Below are 16,267 nucleotides of genomic sequence, written 5' to 3'. Positions count from 1 at the left end.
GATACAATTTAAAATAAAACCTCTCTGTTAATATGCTTACTCTGTCAAATAGGCCTATCAGAAATGTATTGTTATTGTGTGGTTTACATGACGTTAGTGGTAGGCTAGTGTTGTGTCTTCGATGTCTTGGAACAGGCCTACTAATTCACTACATAGTATCAAAGAGTAATAAATGTGTACCAACACAGTTGATACATGTACTACAGTATGTAGGGTAATGGCAGACATGTTCCAAGACACCAATGACACAACATACATGTAATATGTAATTGTAAGTACTTAACTTGTACACTTAATTTTAATGGGTTTATGCCACTGTATCAAAGAGCAATAAGTGTGTACCAACACAGTTGATACTATGTAGTGAATTAGTAGACCTGTTCCAAGACATCGAAAACACAACATACATGTCATATGTACATGTAAGTAATTAACTGGTACACTTAATAGGTTTATTCCACTGTATAAAAGAGTAACAAGGTTGTAGCAGCACAGCTGTTACATGTACACTGAAGACAATGAGGCCTTAACTGGAGCTAAGAATGGTTTGTATATCAAATCTATCATGACCAGATTTGCCCCATCCAGCAGGTCTCAGGTCAGCTCTTTGCCTCTGATGAAAATTTAGGTACCCACAAATACATAATGCAAGTACAATGATAGTACCTGATAGTACATGTTGTTACACAGGTTGTACCACTGTACCTAATTATCTAGGTACACTGTAACAACGACACATTAAAATAAAGTGTTTTAAGAAATGTTATCTGTTCTTGAGATATCACATTCACGAGAATTGGTGAGACAGACATACAGACGTACAGATAACACAAAGAACATCTCCAACCTGTAGAGGCAACATGAAAGTAACACAATACTGGAACTACTGTAGTTCTGCCAAAGGGGTGTTTCCAATGTTTACTTTTCTAATTTTGTCTAGTATAATTTTGTAAACATTGCAGTAATGTATAATTGAACTGAAATGACGGTAACACTCCATAATAAGGTGCCATAATAAATAGCAAACTAGTAATTACCTAACCCTTTGTTAATATTTGTTAATTGTTACTAAAATATCTATTTGGCACAAGTTAGTTTTTTAAATATTAGTTTTTTGCATAAAATCTGTATGTTAATGTTTTAACAAATCTATTAACTAATATTGTATTAATATTTGTTAATGGTTAACTAAATGTATTTTTGGCACTAATTAACAGTTATTTCTTACATCATTTAAATGTTAAATGTTTATTTACAAACTATATGCTAATATAAAAGTTAATGACATATTATTATTTATCTAGCTTTTCTGATTAGCTTTGTGGAGAATTTATGGAATTTATGGTTTATGGCTTTATGGTCTTGTGGGGTGTGGCACCCTACTGCCAGTGGTTGGTTGTGTGAGAGTTTGCACTCCTCTTCTTCCACTTCATCCTCATTGGATACCTTTGTGGTTGGCTGTCCTGTAATTGGTGACCCTCTGTCTAGCGTTTGAAAGTAGTGTACTCTTTGCCTTTGGAAGTACTAGTTAGTTGCTGTTTGAATTTGGTAAAATTCAGGGGAGGGGGGTGTAACAGAGTTAGAAATGTAGTTTAGTGTTTGTATGTGATTTTCGTCGTAATTAAGCAGCTTTATTGAGATTGGTGTTTTGGAGCCCCCTTTGGAGAAAAGGTATACTGCAGCTCTGCTGCGTTTTGTCCTTGTATTGTTGCCATAGCCGATCAGAAGCGGTATGCGTTGCATTGGGTAGGTTGACTGTATAAAGCACTCCCCACTTTGTTTTAATTTTGTAACTGTAAAATGTTGTTTAAGTTGAAAATGTCGATATACCACCTGTATTATATTACTTTACATGTATTGTTAGGATTTGGGTGCAATTCTAGCAACTTAGAGAACGTTTATTAATGTTTTCATTATGACCAACAACCATACACGGGTTTCCCGTTTACCAACAAAACTGCGCGCACAGACGTGGGGCAGAAGACGCTTGGTGGCCGTCCACAACGTTATAAACTTAACCTATAAATAGTTGGCTGCTGTAAGCTACAATCAGATTTTTTTGTATACCCCTGTTGTCTCAATGATAATAACATCTCATTTCAAACTATATTTCAAAGTTTGCCGTTCATTTGCATTATTAATAGAACATCGTATTTTGTCATTTTTGGCGAAGACATGCATTCCGTTAGGGATATTGAACATATTTAACATTCTCTAACCATCGTGATTTCGAATTGGTGCAGTTTTCAGCACAAAAACTCATTTTATTCTTTTGCTCTTTTGCTCTTTTGCATTGCTCTATGCTGTTCTATGGTGCTTTCTGCCTATGGCAAGCGATTTTAACATTTACCTGCTAAGTTTAACTATCTGGAATTAACATTGTAGATATCAACAACGTTTTTCTGACTAGTCGCAATTACATTTTGGATAGTTGGAATTGTCATTCAAGATATCTGTAGCGTAATTGTGACTAGTCGAAACGTCAGATAGAGATATCTGTAATTTAGTTTTGACTAGGCAAAACTGAATTACAGATATCTGTCATCATGTCATTGAAAACAACATTCAACGTCACACATCTTAAATGACAATTGCAGATATCTTTAATTCAGTTTGGACTAGGCAGAATGAAAGGTGAAGATATCTCAAACGTCATTATGACTAGTGCAAATTATTGTGCAAGACGTTGCTCTTTAGATCCGTAGCAGAGCCCGTCTACTTAGACATTCTCTGTCCGTAGGCTAATTTCCCCTCCCCAACATAATCGAAGAAGAAGCGGGCTTATTTCCTTATTTCTATGAATGGAAGAAGAAGAAGCAGTCATGGCTGTAATGTCTTGTTGACCTCTAAAATAACTAAAACTCAGGGACACCGTGTGGTTTATTAGACTCTCACGTTATCAACTGGCTTGATCTCTGTTTCGTAGCTTACATAAATGCACCAGCATCATCTACAGGAAACTCCATTCATAATGGTATTGGCTGTAGGCTAATCAAAAAAATCAAAGCAACATTGAATCAATTCATCAATTCATTCATCAATTCTTGCTGTCAGCTCCTGTCTTGCAAAGGCTGCAGCATTAAAAAGACGATTAAAAACTCCTTCGCCCTCTGGCTGCTCTGACATGATGCTAATTAGTGCTAATTACAAAGTTAACAGTTAACAGGTGCTATGTGATTTGATGATTTGAACAACAACACGCTCTGCTCCCGCCTAAAGCGGGATGCGGGCCTAATTTGCATAGCAATACAGATATCTCTAACGTCATTTCACCTAGTCAAAACTCTAATTTAAGATATCTATAATTACATTTTGACTAGGCAGAATGAAAGTTATAGATATCTCCAATTTCAGATATCTCTAATCAAAACTCATTCAAGATATCTATAACTTGATAATAGATATCTACAATCAAATTATGACTATCCCTAACTCCAGTTTGAGATATCTACAACGTCATTTTGACTAGTCATAATTCCATTTACAGATATCTACAATGTCATTTCGCCTAGTCAAAACTTAATTCAAGATATCTGAAAAGGAACATGTAGATATCTTGAATTGAGGTGAATTAAAGATATCTTCAACTGGAGTTATGACTAGTCAGAATCAAATTGTAGATATCTCTAACTGAAATTACAGATATCTACAATTCAATTGCAGATATACATAATTCACATAGTGGATATCTGCAACTGAATTGTAGATATCTGTAATGATAAACCCCATAGAAATTAATGGCAAATGTGGCGTCATTTGTCCTAGGAAGAATGTCTTTGTGGATATCTGAAATGACAATTATGGATAGGAAGAATTCAATTGTGGATATCTAAAACGTTCCTTTTGACTAGGCAAAACTGAATTACAAATATCTGCAATACATATCCAGTCTAGCGGGTAAATGGTAAAATCGCTTGCTATATTCTGCCTCTTGGTTGCGCATGCATGTTTTCGTGACGTTGCATAGAAATCCATGTATACACACTGAGTCTAACGTGACTAGCTGTAAACTCCGCTAGCAACTTTCCATGCATTCAGTGTAGTTTAGCTTAGTGTGCATGGAAAGTGCAATTCAGTCTAGCAGGAAATGAATGTACATTTAGTTTAGCATTATGTTTATGCATTACCTCCGTATGGTCTACGTCTGTGAGTGTTTAGTGAGTCTCAGAATATTAATAAACTGTCGTTCTGTGCACCTGAACATTCCATGTTGCATGTCTCCCTTGCTAGTAGGGCTGACATTGATGGTATAATGATGCATGTAATATAGCCCATTCAACTACTTATTATTATTTTGCTTGTGCAGATGCTGTTTTATGTATGCCAGTGCCTGAAGGCATGTTTTGTTTTAACTTTTCCTAAAGGAATAAATGTGATAAGCCAGTTTTGGTCTCAGTCCCTTTCACCGTCTGACTAATAGTTCTATATTACTAATATATTAATAAAGCTTAACCAACTTTATTATAAGGGTCCCCCATACTGATAGTTATATATTACTAATATATTAATTAAGCTTAACCAACTTTATTATAAGGGGCCCCACATAGCTATATACTACTAATATATTAATTAAGCTTAACCAACTTTATTGCAAGCGGTTCCGGCACCGACAAGAGTGGCAGCATGTCAAGGTAGCTCTGTGTTTTTTTCTTGAATTTCCTCTTGGGGATCAATAAAGTATCTCTCTATCTATTATAAGGGTCCTATGGGGAGTGGTTCATATTGGGATAGGCAGAAGCACAGTTTAATAAGTCATTAACTTTTCTATTAACATATAGTTTGTAAATAAACATTTAACATTTAAATTATGTAAGAAATAACTGTCAATTAGTGCCAAAAAGACATTTAGTTAACTATTAACCCAAATTAATACAATATTAGTTAATAGATTTGCTAAAACATTAACATAAGTGTTATGCAAACAACTAATATTTAATTAATGATGAAACTATTAACTTGTGCTAAATAGATAAATTGTTAGTAACAATTAACAAATATTAACAAAGGGTTAGGTAATTGCTAGTTTGCTATTTATTATGGCACCTTATTTTGGAGTGTTACCGAAATGACTAACATCATCTGGCAACAAACTACAATACTATCTATCAGTACTTAAAAATTATACTGTAAAAATGAATCACCCACATACAGTAATGTGCTACAGCTGAAATTCACACAGAAAAAAAGAGTAGCATTGTCATTCTCAGCCCTTATCCATAGTTTGCATAAATTTGCATGTTAGTTTAACTGAGTGTTTAGTTAGTAAACTGTTGCTGAGTAAATGTTATGCTAAAAGTGACCATGTCATAAATACTGGCACAAGGACTTGTCATTCTGATGGCACTGACGGGTTCACTGGCATAAATATCTACGAGCAAGCATTTCAAGCATTTCAAGCCAGTTACATGCTTTTGTAGGTAATTCATTGTGTGGTACAGTTACTACAAACTGTTTTTAGAAATGCACTTACAGATGCGCAAACATTAATGGTGATTCGAGAAATGCACTCAAAATAGAAGGAAAACAAACAACAACAAAAAAAACGGTAGCTAGTCAAAAGCGGAAGCTAACCTGAAGCCGAACTTGTCCATGGCAATGGCAAAGTGTCGTGGCTGGTCGTAGCAGTGGTAGAGGTTGCGGTCATCCATGGGGATGAGGTCCACGTCACTGAAGATGAAGCAGTCATACTCACTGTCCTTCAAGGCTTCAGTGTAGCCCACATTTAGCAGCTTGGCCCGGTTAAAAGTGTCCTCCCCCAACTACAGACACACACACACACACACACCACAAAGAGAGAAACACACATATGTATACAGTATGAGTTACTTTGAGACTGAGTTGACAGGGGCATCTCTGCAGCTCTGCATATCTATGGCAAACTCTGATTAAAAAAAAAAAATGACTGTGCATGCGGCATGACTGTGTAAAAGGGCAAAGGCATATAGACCCTCTAAAAGCTTTTACAAGTGGATGTAGGGGGGCACCTCAAAGGCCAAACCTCTGATGGTATCCCACACTGACAAACACAATCTTTAAGAAACAAGTTTACCTAGTTCTAAATATGGCATTATTGCAAGGACTGTGCAGACACAAAGGGACTAATGCTATATGACAGCAGTTTTGCATCCATCACTAGTTAGTTAATATCATTATATGGCAATTTGTCACAACACATTATCCTCAGCTAATGCAAGGTATTTCAGGTAAGGCAATGCACCATAAGTAGCTTCTAGTGCCAACAATCCTATGTGACAAATAATCCCATGTAATCCACTAATACCTGAGATTTGACCGAATTATTCTCTAGTGAAAACTCGTGGCACAAATCCACTGGCATTTGAAAAGAAACGCACCGCCCAACTCTATCTGTGTCAGACACACATTAGCATATCTCAAGGTAATTCGCCACATGCACAGACACATAAACAAGGAAGCACAGCCCCATTCCTGCCACCACGGGGAACATGAAGGGAAATAATTGTCAAAATTGTTGCGTAGTTTCTTTTGATGGTTTCAGTATCACAATGTGGCTGTACAGCATACCTATGAGAGTATGCATTTGATATGTACACAAACCTACACCAGGACCAGTTTTACTTTAAGGCAAAATAGACTCAACACATCACAAAAATCCATTTAGTAATCAGCGGTAATAGGGAGTTAGTCCCCAATTCAACAACATTTTGTATTGCTGTGTGAGAAAATGACATGGATTTTTCTGCAGTTTGTTTTTCTGCATTCTTGTTTCAGAGGCACAGAAGAGAGGAAAAAAACAAAAAATAATAACAAAAACAAAAAAAAGAAACACACACACGCACAGAGAGAGAGAGAACTCTGTAGAAACTGAGTTACCCACAGATGGTTTTGTTGAACCTATGAGACTAGACAACCTTTTTACATATACAGTATAGAGTCTGAGGTAGGCCTGAAGACGTTCTTGGAATATGCATAACTTCAACACCTAACTCCCGGGCTTCTGTTGACGAAAAAGGCCACAGAAAACAGATGTTCACCCCAGAAGTCAGTTTAATGGGGAGGAGTGGGTGGTGCCCTCCCTGCAGAAAGAACTGAAGATCTTTCATTTAGTCCAAAGTTAGACGACAGGGTCCAAACAAAGTCACTGCATACTCATTAGCCAGGGGGGGGCGCTTGCAGCATCACACACCACCACCCAGCGTGACAAAGAGCCCAGTGAATACCTGAGCACCAGCGCTTTTGTCATCGTCCCACAGAGACTAATTGTCCCCAAAAGAGGGGAAATCATTTTCAGCCTCTCGGTGGGTAAATAAACCATCTCTCTGGATGCTTGATAGGTCCGTAGTGGGACTGGGAGCGGGTTTGGGGTGTTGACCTTTGCTACTGCACTCTGATGCAGGCTTGGTTGTACCTGGCAGGAGGCTCATTGCTGTCCTCCCTTACAAAAAAGAAGTTTATGGAAGTGTACTGTTAGTATACTTATTTTAAACTAAAAAATAAGTTAGTTTAGCGTATAGCATATAGTTTACTTAGTTTAGTGTATAGTTTACTTTTTGTTTACTGATCAGAGATCTAATAAATTGATTTATACTTAATTATACTTGGCATAAGTATACATAAAGGTTTAAGTATATATCTAGCCTATACTTTGTACTTATACTTAAGTATACTTGGCTTATACTGACGGAAAAGTCTTATTTAAAGTCTTAAAGTCTTATTCCTAAAGTATATTTATTTGTACTTGTAGCCAGGGACTGATCTTTGAGAGGCTGCATGACAGATTCTACTATAACTTTTCTGTAAAGACTGTGTTTGGGTTAAAACAGGGTTGGGTTGACTACTTAAGTTGTTATGTTTTGGCATCCAATACAACATTCTTATTTATAAAAAAAAAAACTTTCAGAGTACTCTAAAGTTAAAAGTATGCTTCAAGTCTAAAAATAATAGATAGATAGATAGATAGATATTTTATTGATCCCCAGGGAAAATTCAAGGTCTCAGCAGCATACATACAACACAAACACATTCTTTAACAGCAGAAAGAGTAATTAAAGTATATAATATAAAAACACAACTAAGCAGTAAGGACAGTAGAAGATAAAGAATATGCTAAATATACTAAAATACAAATTATACTAACTAACACTTAATACAATATATAACAACATACTAAAATACAAATTACAAAAATACAAATTATACTAACTAACACTTAATCTAAATCAATTCTAAAAACAGTATCCACATAGTGGTGATTAATCAATCAGAGGCGCTTGCAATGACTGAGGCAGGGACAGGGCCTGTGATTCTCTGTGCATAGTAAGGTAGGGTAAGGTTCTCTAAGGTGCTCTGTGTGAATGAGTGTCATGGTGGTAGTGCAAATGAGTAAGTCCAACAGTGCAACAATGCAGAAATAAAGTAAAGTAAAGTCTATATATCTATATATTTGACTATTTAAGAACATGTATAAGTGTGGCCACAGTTCGGCTGTGGCATGGAAGGGGGGTGGGTGGGGGGGGGTTATGCATATGTGCTAATGTGCTAATATAGCACGCAAACAGTGAGGCATAAAGACAGTGGTACAAGTGGCTAGTGGACAGACAGTACCAAACATGGAGGGGGTGAAGAGGCAGACAGACTATGCAGAGAAGTCTATCTCTCCTCTTCCCTTAAGTGAGGCATTGAACAGTTCAATGGCCCTGGGGACAAATGACTTTCTCAGTCTGTCAGTTGTGCAAGGCAGTGAGCGAAGTCTCCAGCTGATCAGGCTCTTCTGCTTAACAATAGTGCTGTGGAGTGGGTGACACTCATTGTCCAAGATGTTGATCAGTTTGTTCAGGGTCCTTTTGTCAGATAGTGAAGTGATGCACTCCAGTTCAGCTCCCACTACAGAGCCAGCTTTCCTTACCAGCCTGTCAATTCGCCCCACATCCTTCTTCCTTGTGCTTCCTCCCTAGCATACTACTGCATAGAAGAGGACGCTGGCAACAACAGACTGGTAGAACATCCTGAGGAGCTTACTGCACACATTGAAGGACCACAGCCTCCTCAGGAAGTACAGCCTCCTCTGCCCTTTCTTGTAGAGTGCATCAGTGTTGGCTGACCAGTCCAGTTTATTGTCCAGGTGGAGACCCAGATACTTGTAGGTGCTAACCACCTCCACATTGACCCCATCAATGTGGACTGGTAGCAGAGTGGGCTTAGACCTACGGAAATCCACCACCATCTCCTTGGTCTTTGAAGTGTTAAGTTGAAGATGATTGAGTTTGCACCATTGCACAAAGTCCTCCACCAAGCTCCTGTACTCCTCCTCCTGCCCGTTCCTGATACACCCCACAATACCTGAATGGAAACCTAGTAGTGCACTTAAAAAGTAGGATGTGTAGTCCATGTAAAGAAAGCTTACAAATATACTAGTAAAAACTATTAAACTTATAGTTTACTGAGGATATACTTTAAGTATACAATCATGAACTAAAAACTGGACTAGAAGTATATAACAGTAGTACTGTAGGTGGCAGTGGTTCAGGAGGTTCAGGAGGTATTTTCAACAAAAACACGTGGCCCACAGTTATTGGCACCCCTGTTTGTAATACCTTCTTCCTTTTAAAGAAAACAGCTCGTAATTCTGGAGGGTACGTTCTATAACTAGTATCTTCACTAGTTTACTTACAGTTTAGTTATCAGTACAGTTGCAGTACAAAATAAAGTATACTTACGAGTTTACTATTATAAACTGGAAAGTGGGGCCAATTTAGTCTGAAGTATTAACATAGTACACTAACAAGTATACCACAAGTACATTAAATTACTACATAAAGAAAACTTGGAAATTATATTTCAACTGCACTTAAGTCTTTGGTAAATGTTGTATCCAACTGTCCATGCCACTGCTGATCCCCACCACCCTAACCAATCAGACCTCAAAGCACGAAACTGCTGTGGGAGTCTGTCTGACATGTGGCTGAGCGCAGCCCTCACTCACTGTCCCAGTGTCCAGCATCCAGCATCCTGCCCTGTGCTGCACTAAGCACACACCAGCGGCTTGGCCGCCTGCCCTGGGCAGCACAGGTCTGTTGTTAAGATAACAGATCAGGTTGAGAGAGTTCCTGGACTGGTATTCAGACTTGTCTTTTGTGTGAGTGTGTGTGTGTGTGTGTGTGTGTGTGTGTGTGTGTGTGTGTGGGGATGGGCAGCACATGCACTTTCTTTATCAATCTAAAGCAAGCTGACCTTATCACCCAGGTGCACTATCGATGGCAGGCCAGAGAGAGAGAGATGAGAAGAGAATGAACCCGCATCGACCGGTGGTCACAGATACAGTGGGTGTATGTGTGTACAGTGCATGCATTTGTGTGCGTTTTTGTATGTGTGTGTGTGTGTGTGTGTGTGTGTGTGTGTGTGTGTGTGTATGTGTGTATGTGTGTGTATGTGTGTGCGCACTTGAGTGCATGTACCTGCTCATAATATGTATCTTACACACCTCCAGTAAATAATAATGTCAAAATGCACAGTGTTCAAGCTCACCCTGTTAAGCAGCCCTTCATAACTTTCTCCCAGAGGCTTCTCAAAACATACGCAAATGAAGCAGCGGTGCAAGAAGCCAGCCCACTAAGGCAAACACAGCAACTTGAACCGGTCAAGGTAAACAACCCTTATCCCTCTTCAGTAGCAGGGAGGCTGTCCTAATTTAGAAGCAATGCCTCATTACAGCTCCGGTGAGCACCTGGCAGGTAGCATCTGATCCGCACGCCTCCATTAAAAACACTCCTCTGGCCGCGGCCTCCTCTGAGGGACCTTTTACGGCTTAGCGACGGCTTCACGAACGGCCCGCACACACACACTGATGAGGAGGCGCTGGCTCTGCGCCAGGCAAACTCATTTACAGTAATGAAAGGAGTGCATCAGAGCATAGAGGGCCCCCATCACAAACACAAACACACACATACAAATATGCAAGCATACAAAAATACGCAAATACACACACTATGACATGCATACACACACACACACACACAAGAAAAACACCTGCAGTTTTCAGGGATTCAATACAGAGTTAGTTTGGGTTTCATCAACGACCTTTCATTGTAGGCGAGCTATGGAAATGGCAGCAGGAAGGAGACTTATCAGGCTCCAGTACACAGCCACCAGGTGCCGGTGCCATCTATGGTTTCCTCTGCCACTCATCATCCAGATAACTAGCGCATAAGCAAATTACAGAACCACTACATCCAACCTCAAGGCTATATGGAGAGGACTACTACAGGTGGACGGCCACGGCTTACGGTATACCTAATTGTTGGCATTAATACAATGATGTTTCCATTTGAGAAAACAAGCTGTTTTCCAAGGTATGAGTCACACTGGAGTGCGCATTCCAGTAAAATACAAACAGAGTACGTAAAAATAGCTAAAAAGAGTTTGTCTGTAGATATTACATTATTCTTATAAGTAACATGTAGGCTGTGTGTGGAGAGTTGCCTCACTAGTCCCATTGAAAATGTAAATCATTAATAGAATACGTATATGTCATCTAACGATGCCCCAGTGCTGTTTACATGATAAACGCATTTTCGGGGTAAACATGTTCCACTGGACGTTGGACTGATATGACAGCATAGGTCAGAGCTGCCTTGCAGGAAGTTTGATTCTGATCTCGTCTGTCATCTCGCCCCTTGCCGACTGCCAATCACCTCGCTGGGGCCAATGCATGGCCACTTGTGACCCGGCCGCTCGGACTGCCCGTGCCCGTCAGTTGGCCCAAGATGATGGACAGTTCTCCGCGCCCGACGAGCAGGTGGGGAGTGCCACCTCACATATGACTCAGGTTCACTCTCACTTGAGATGAATCGGCATGGAGAGGGAGAGAGAGACATGAGAGAGAGAGAGAGAGAGAGAGAGAGAGAGCGAGAGAGAGAGACAGAGAGAAAAAGAGAGATTGCACTTAGAGCACCGTTTCGTATCTGCCTAGCACCAGACATTTTTAACACAGGTCCCCCTGTGATAATGGACTGAGAGAGGAGGGAGACACATTAAGCAGACAGAGCCCTCTGAGTGGTCAGGCTGAGTCATGCAGTGTCCATGGCCACTGGATCAAATTAAGACCAGTGGAAGGGCCACTGAGGAGTAGGACTGTGCAATATAAGAAATATATCCCATATTGCGGGATATACAACGTATTGTTACCCCAATAACAATACAAATAACGACAGAGCACCTATTCTGTAAATTCAATGAAAAATGGTCAATATAACTAACCATAAGGGAAGCATCTACTGCACAAAAAGGAAGGAGATTTCTGCACACTTTCATGGTCACCACCTACTCCACCCACCCAGCCCTCCTCAAACAGATGGGCTTGGAGAGGAGGGGCCCTGAAGTTTGTCTCGTCTGTCTGAAAATGGATTTTGGCTTGTGCGTAGCATGACAAGGACGAGGCAAGCTAATATCATTGTAATGTTGTCATGTCTGCCCAGGAGCCCCTTCCACATCTCACGAACACAAGCCCAGCTTTTTAAATCATCCTTCCCGATCTATTTGACAGCTGCAAGCGTCTCACGCGGCTGCTCAGCCAACCACGCTGGGAAAACAATTAATCATTGCAACTGCGAGGAAATGTTTCAGGTTGTTGTCCCCTCCCTTTGTCCCCGACACTGGACGAGTGTGATAAAGTAGGAGGCATGTCACATCACCGCAGAGTGCTACACCACGATGCTGCGCTTAAAGCATTGTCCCTCTGCATTAAGGCTTGCTGCCATGGAGATAAAAGTCACTGCAGTGGGTGAGATCTCATTTAGCAAGAGGCTAGCCATTCTCTGTTGTTGGCACAGGGCAAGAGAGAGTAGTTCCCCTCTGATCCTGTCACAGAGAAAAAAAAGGGAAAGTTAATAAATCCAAGGCTAAAGAGATGGAAATCCATTTGAGAGTGTGACACGGGAGGCCTGTAACTTTTATGTGATACATTAAGTTGGAAGGAGCACATTACATTATAATGGGAAAACAATCCACCATATGCGAGATGATTAGACTATTATGGGATATAATACACCAAGCTGCTGGAAGACAATCATTCTTAAATGTGCATGTTTCACAGAGGCTCTGCAATAAGTTTGTGCATTGCTTTTGAAGCGTACTCTTTCAGCAAGGAGTAATGAATTAGATACAACTACACAATATAATTACAACAAATACAAATTAGATTTTTTTCTTCAAAGCCCAAATCAAACTGAATGAAACATGCCGATGGCTTTCCTTCATGCCATCCGTGTGAGTGAGCTGATGTGAAATTAATCCCAATCACGGTTAATTAAATAAAACCTGGCCTGCTCGCACTAATCTGCCCTGGCATCGTTTGGCTGGCAGGCTGCACAGGCCCTCTGTCATTGGCTGCTGATTAATACACACAAGCCTATCAGCTAGTGGGGGGATTCAGATAAGAGTTTTACTGCAAAAAAAGCCCACATAAATCACCAGATTGGAGAAAATGTATTGCTCTTATGACAGCGCGGTGTAGAGGGGTGATGTATTGGGACGTTAGCGCCGTTCCCTACTCACACGCTAACTGTGGCTCGCAGCATGGTGCCGAGACGTCGGCCATATCGCCAGAGACGACTTGGTTATTAGGCGGGAGAATGTCACCTAGGCCTGTTATTCCAGAGTGAGTTATGAGTTAGGACTTAGGCTTAAAAGTCACGTCTGGCATAATAGTTTAAAAGACTGTGCACTGAGGGGCTAAAATGCTCATTCATACATTCTGTACACAACCCTGTCCTCTGCATCAAGTAGAGAGCCATTTACATGTTTTGCACCACTGTACATGCTGAGAAACAATTGCAGTACATGACTAAGCAATTTAAGAGACATGGACCTAATGGAGTAGAAGCTGTGAACACCCTCGGAGATGGAGGACTTACACCACACAGGCTACAGCTGGAGATGGAAGACTTTGCTAAAGAACCACTACACCGTATCTCTGTATATGAAAAAGCAAAACTGTAGCCTACGATAAGTCTGGCAGCTTTTTCAAGTGCACCAGTCAGTTCCGACCTGAGGTATCAATCTGTTAAAGACACATCATAAAAAAGGTCAATGACCAGCAGCACAGAGAGCCCTACTGAGATCGTTCAGATCCACCTTCCACCTTATTTATAAGACTATAGCGACATTGGCAGGACACTTCAGTGTTCCCAAATCCAGTTTTCTATGTCCGGACAAAGCTGCGTTTTAGTGACTTTATGGTTTCATATGACGGTAGTTTGACTAAAAGACAGTGCCTGACTTATCGTAAGCCATGTAAAAAGTAAACTTATATTATATAGAATATCCATATTGAGTGCAGAATTGTCAAGATATAATATAAAGTAATATAAGTTGAAGAATACTCAAGATAGCCTACTGAGACTCTAAGTTATATGTAAACAGAATGGATGGAAGATGAAAACCATAACGGAAGAAGGTTTCAGGAATTAGGTGGATACAGTAGGCTACATTTTTTAGTAGTAAGGCTGAAAGTGAGTGCTTCGTTCGTCAATGTAGCGCTAATGCTGCCCGGGGGCATGTCCAGAGTAGCCTACTCCGCTGTCTGATTTACGGCGGCCAGCTGTGGTCGGTTGCCAGCTACGGCGGCCAGCTGTGTCATCTCGGCTCTCTCGGCATGGCTGACCTTGTCCCGCCCGTGCCCCTCCACTGGGGCACTCCTGCCATCCCATACGGTTGTTTCACGATGCTGACATCTCTGCTCCACTTGTGTGTGTGTGTGTGTGTGTGTGGAGCACTTTTGCTCGTCTAATGAAGATAACCTTGTGATTTACTCTTGTGGAAGTTCATGTGTGTATACATAGAGACAGAGAGCGAGTGAGCGAGCGACTGAGAAGGAAGATAGAGAGAGAGAGAGAGAGAGAGAGAGAGAGAGAGAGAGAGGGAAAGAGAGAGGGAGAGGGAGATGAGCACACCATGCTCCAGGCCCTGAGCTCTTCCCAGTGGGCCCTTCTACCACGTGAAGCGCATACATGTCAGAAAAAAAATACAACCACTCTGGGTAAAAGCTTCACCAAACACCAAGCGCCACAAGCCATGAGCTCAGACCTGGGAAGTAGACCTACCACAACCGCCAACCAACCATGGTGGAGACGGAGCCCTCACAGCGCTTGTGGCGAGACCTTCTGCCTTCCCACTAAAAGCTACATCTATTTTCTGAGAGGGAAAAAAAAAATCCATTTCCTGCACAGCCTGTCGAAAGTCCCCCCACCACCCTCTCGGTACGAGACCGCTATGACGTGCTGATGCGCTAGAGGCAGCGCAGTCCCAGAGGCACCACGGCAGCGTGGTGAAGACTCGTGTGACATGATGATCTGTCTTCAAACATCTGGCCCTCTCGCTACTCTCCGTTACATCCTGAAGAATTACACCAATCAGAGCATTAACGATGCCCGCGAGGAGCCGTAGGTGCAGGCTGACTCCCACAGCAGAGCTGCCTCTAAGCCTTACCAGGAAGGGTTTGGGTGTCGGGATCGAAATCGGGATCAGGGAGACCCGACCCATTCGGGTCAGGTGGAAACTCATTCCTCTTTTAAGCAGCTTGAAGGTAGAAGAGGACACACAAAATGCTGATTTCAGACATTTCACCTGACAATTTCAGCCTTGTATGAGTGCTAATATTTCATTCTCTGCCAAAGTAGGAAAATGACTATGCCAACACAGGAAAGTGTCAACATTAAGGCTCCACTTCAAAGAAAGCTTCTGGATAAAATACATTTTCATGTAAAGCAGATATTTCAGCTATTTCTTTGTGGTAGTGTGTGAGTGCTTCAAATTCTGTATAAGGGATGACATATTTGCTTTGATAAAATTGAAAAAGCTGAAATAACATGCTTGATACAATTGCTGGGGCTGGGGGTGGGGGGGTGAGGGCATCTGAAAAAATCCTTACACACATTTCAGAGACATTTAAAGTTAATCTGGCACAGCTGAAGGAATAATTAAAATGCCACGGAACTTGACCTCAATTCTGCCCTGCTTTAAAGGTCAACCATTACTGTAAGAAGAAAATCGTCTTTCTCAGCTCCATGCTTTTAGCAGTTATCTGTAATTTGCCTGAGCAGATAGGTTGAGTGAGTTAAATACATTGAACCATTAATTCTGCTGGCCACAGTGCAGTGTTTAATGCAAAGATATAGATTTTTTATTATCATGTACCGTATTTCATCTATACACTGTGTGCAACACTACTGCAGTGTTCAGTGTACAAGCATATAGGTTGTTTCATAGCATCTTGATCATATGTAATGAAGCA

The 16,267-nt window shown here is 40.8% G+C and overlaps 1 protein-coding gene across 2 annotated transcripts in view; it reads right to left on the bottom strand.

Annotated features, from left to right (window-relative positions):
- b4galt2 (UDP-Gal:betaGlcNAc beta 1,4- galactosyltransferase, polypeptide 2) overlaps positions 1 to 16,267 on the bottom strand; it is an 81,767-nt gene that overhangs the window by 14,872 nt on the left and 50,628 nt on the right. For both annotated transcript variants that reach the window (XM_042090902.1, XM_042090911.1), the window contains one exon: positions 5,572 to 5,759. In XM_042090902.1, coding sequence (XP_041946836.1) covers positions 5,572 to 5,759 — 188 coding nt within the window. The remainder of the gene's footprint in view (positions 1 to 5,571; positions 5,760 to 16,267) is intronic.

The sequence above is a fragment of the Alosa sapidissima genome, chromosome 1 (assembly GCF_018492685.1).
Source record: "Alosa sapidissima isolate fAloSap1 chromosome 1, fAloSap1.pri, whole genome shotgun sequence".
NCBI classification, from domain to species: domain Eukaryota; kingdom Metazoa; phylum Chordata; class Actinopteri; order Clupeiformes; family Clupeidae; genus Alosa; species Alosa sapidissima.
This window is presented reverse-complemented; position numbering and strand designations above follow the sequence as displayed.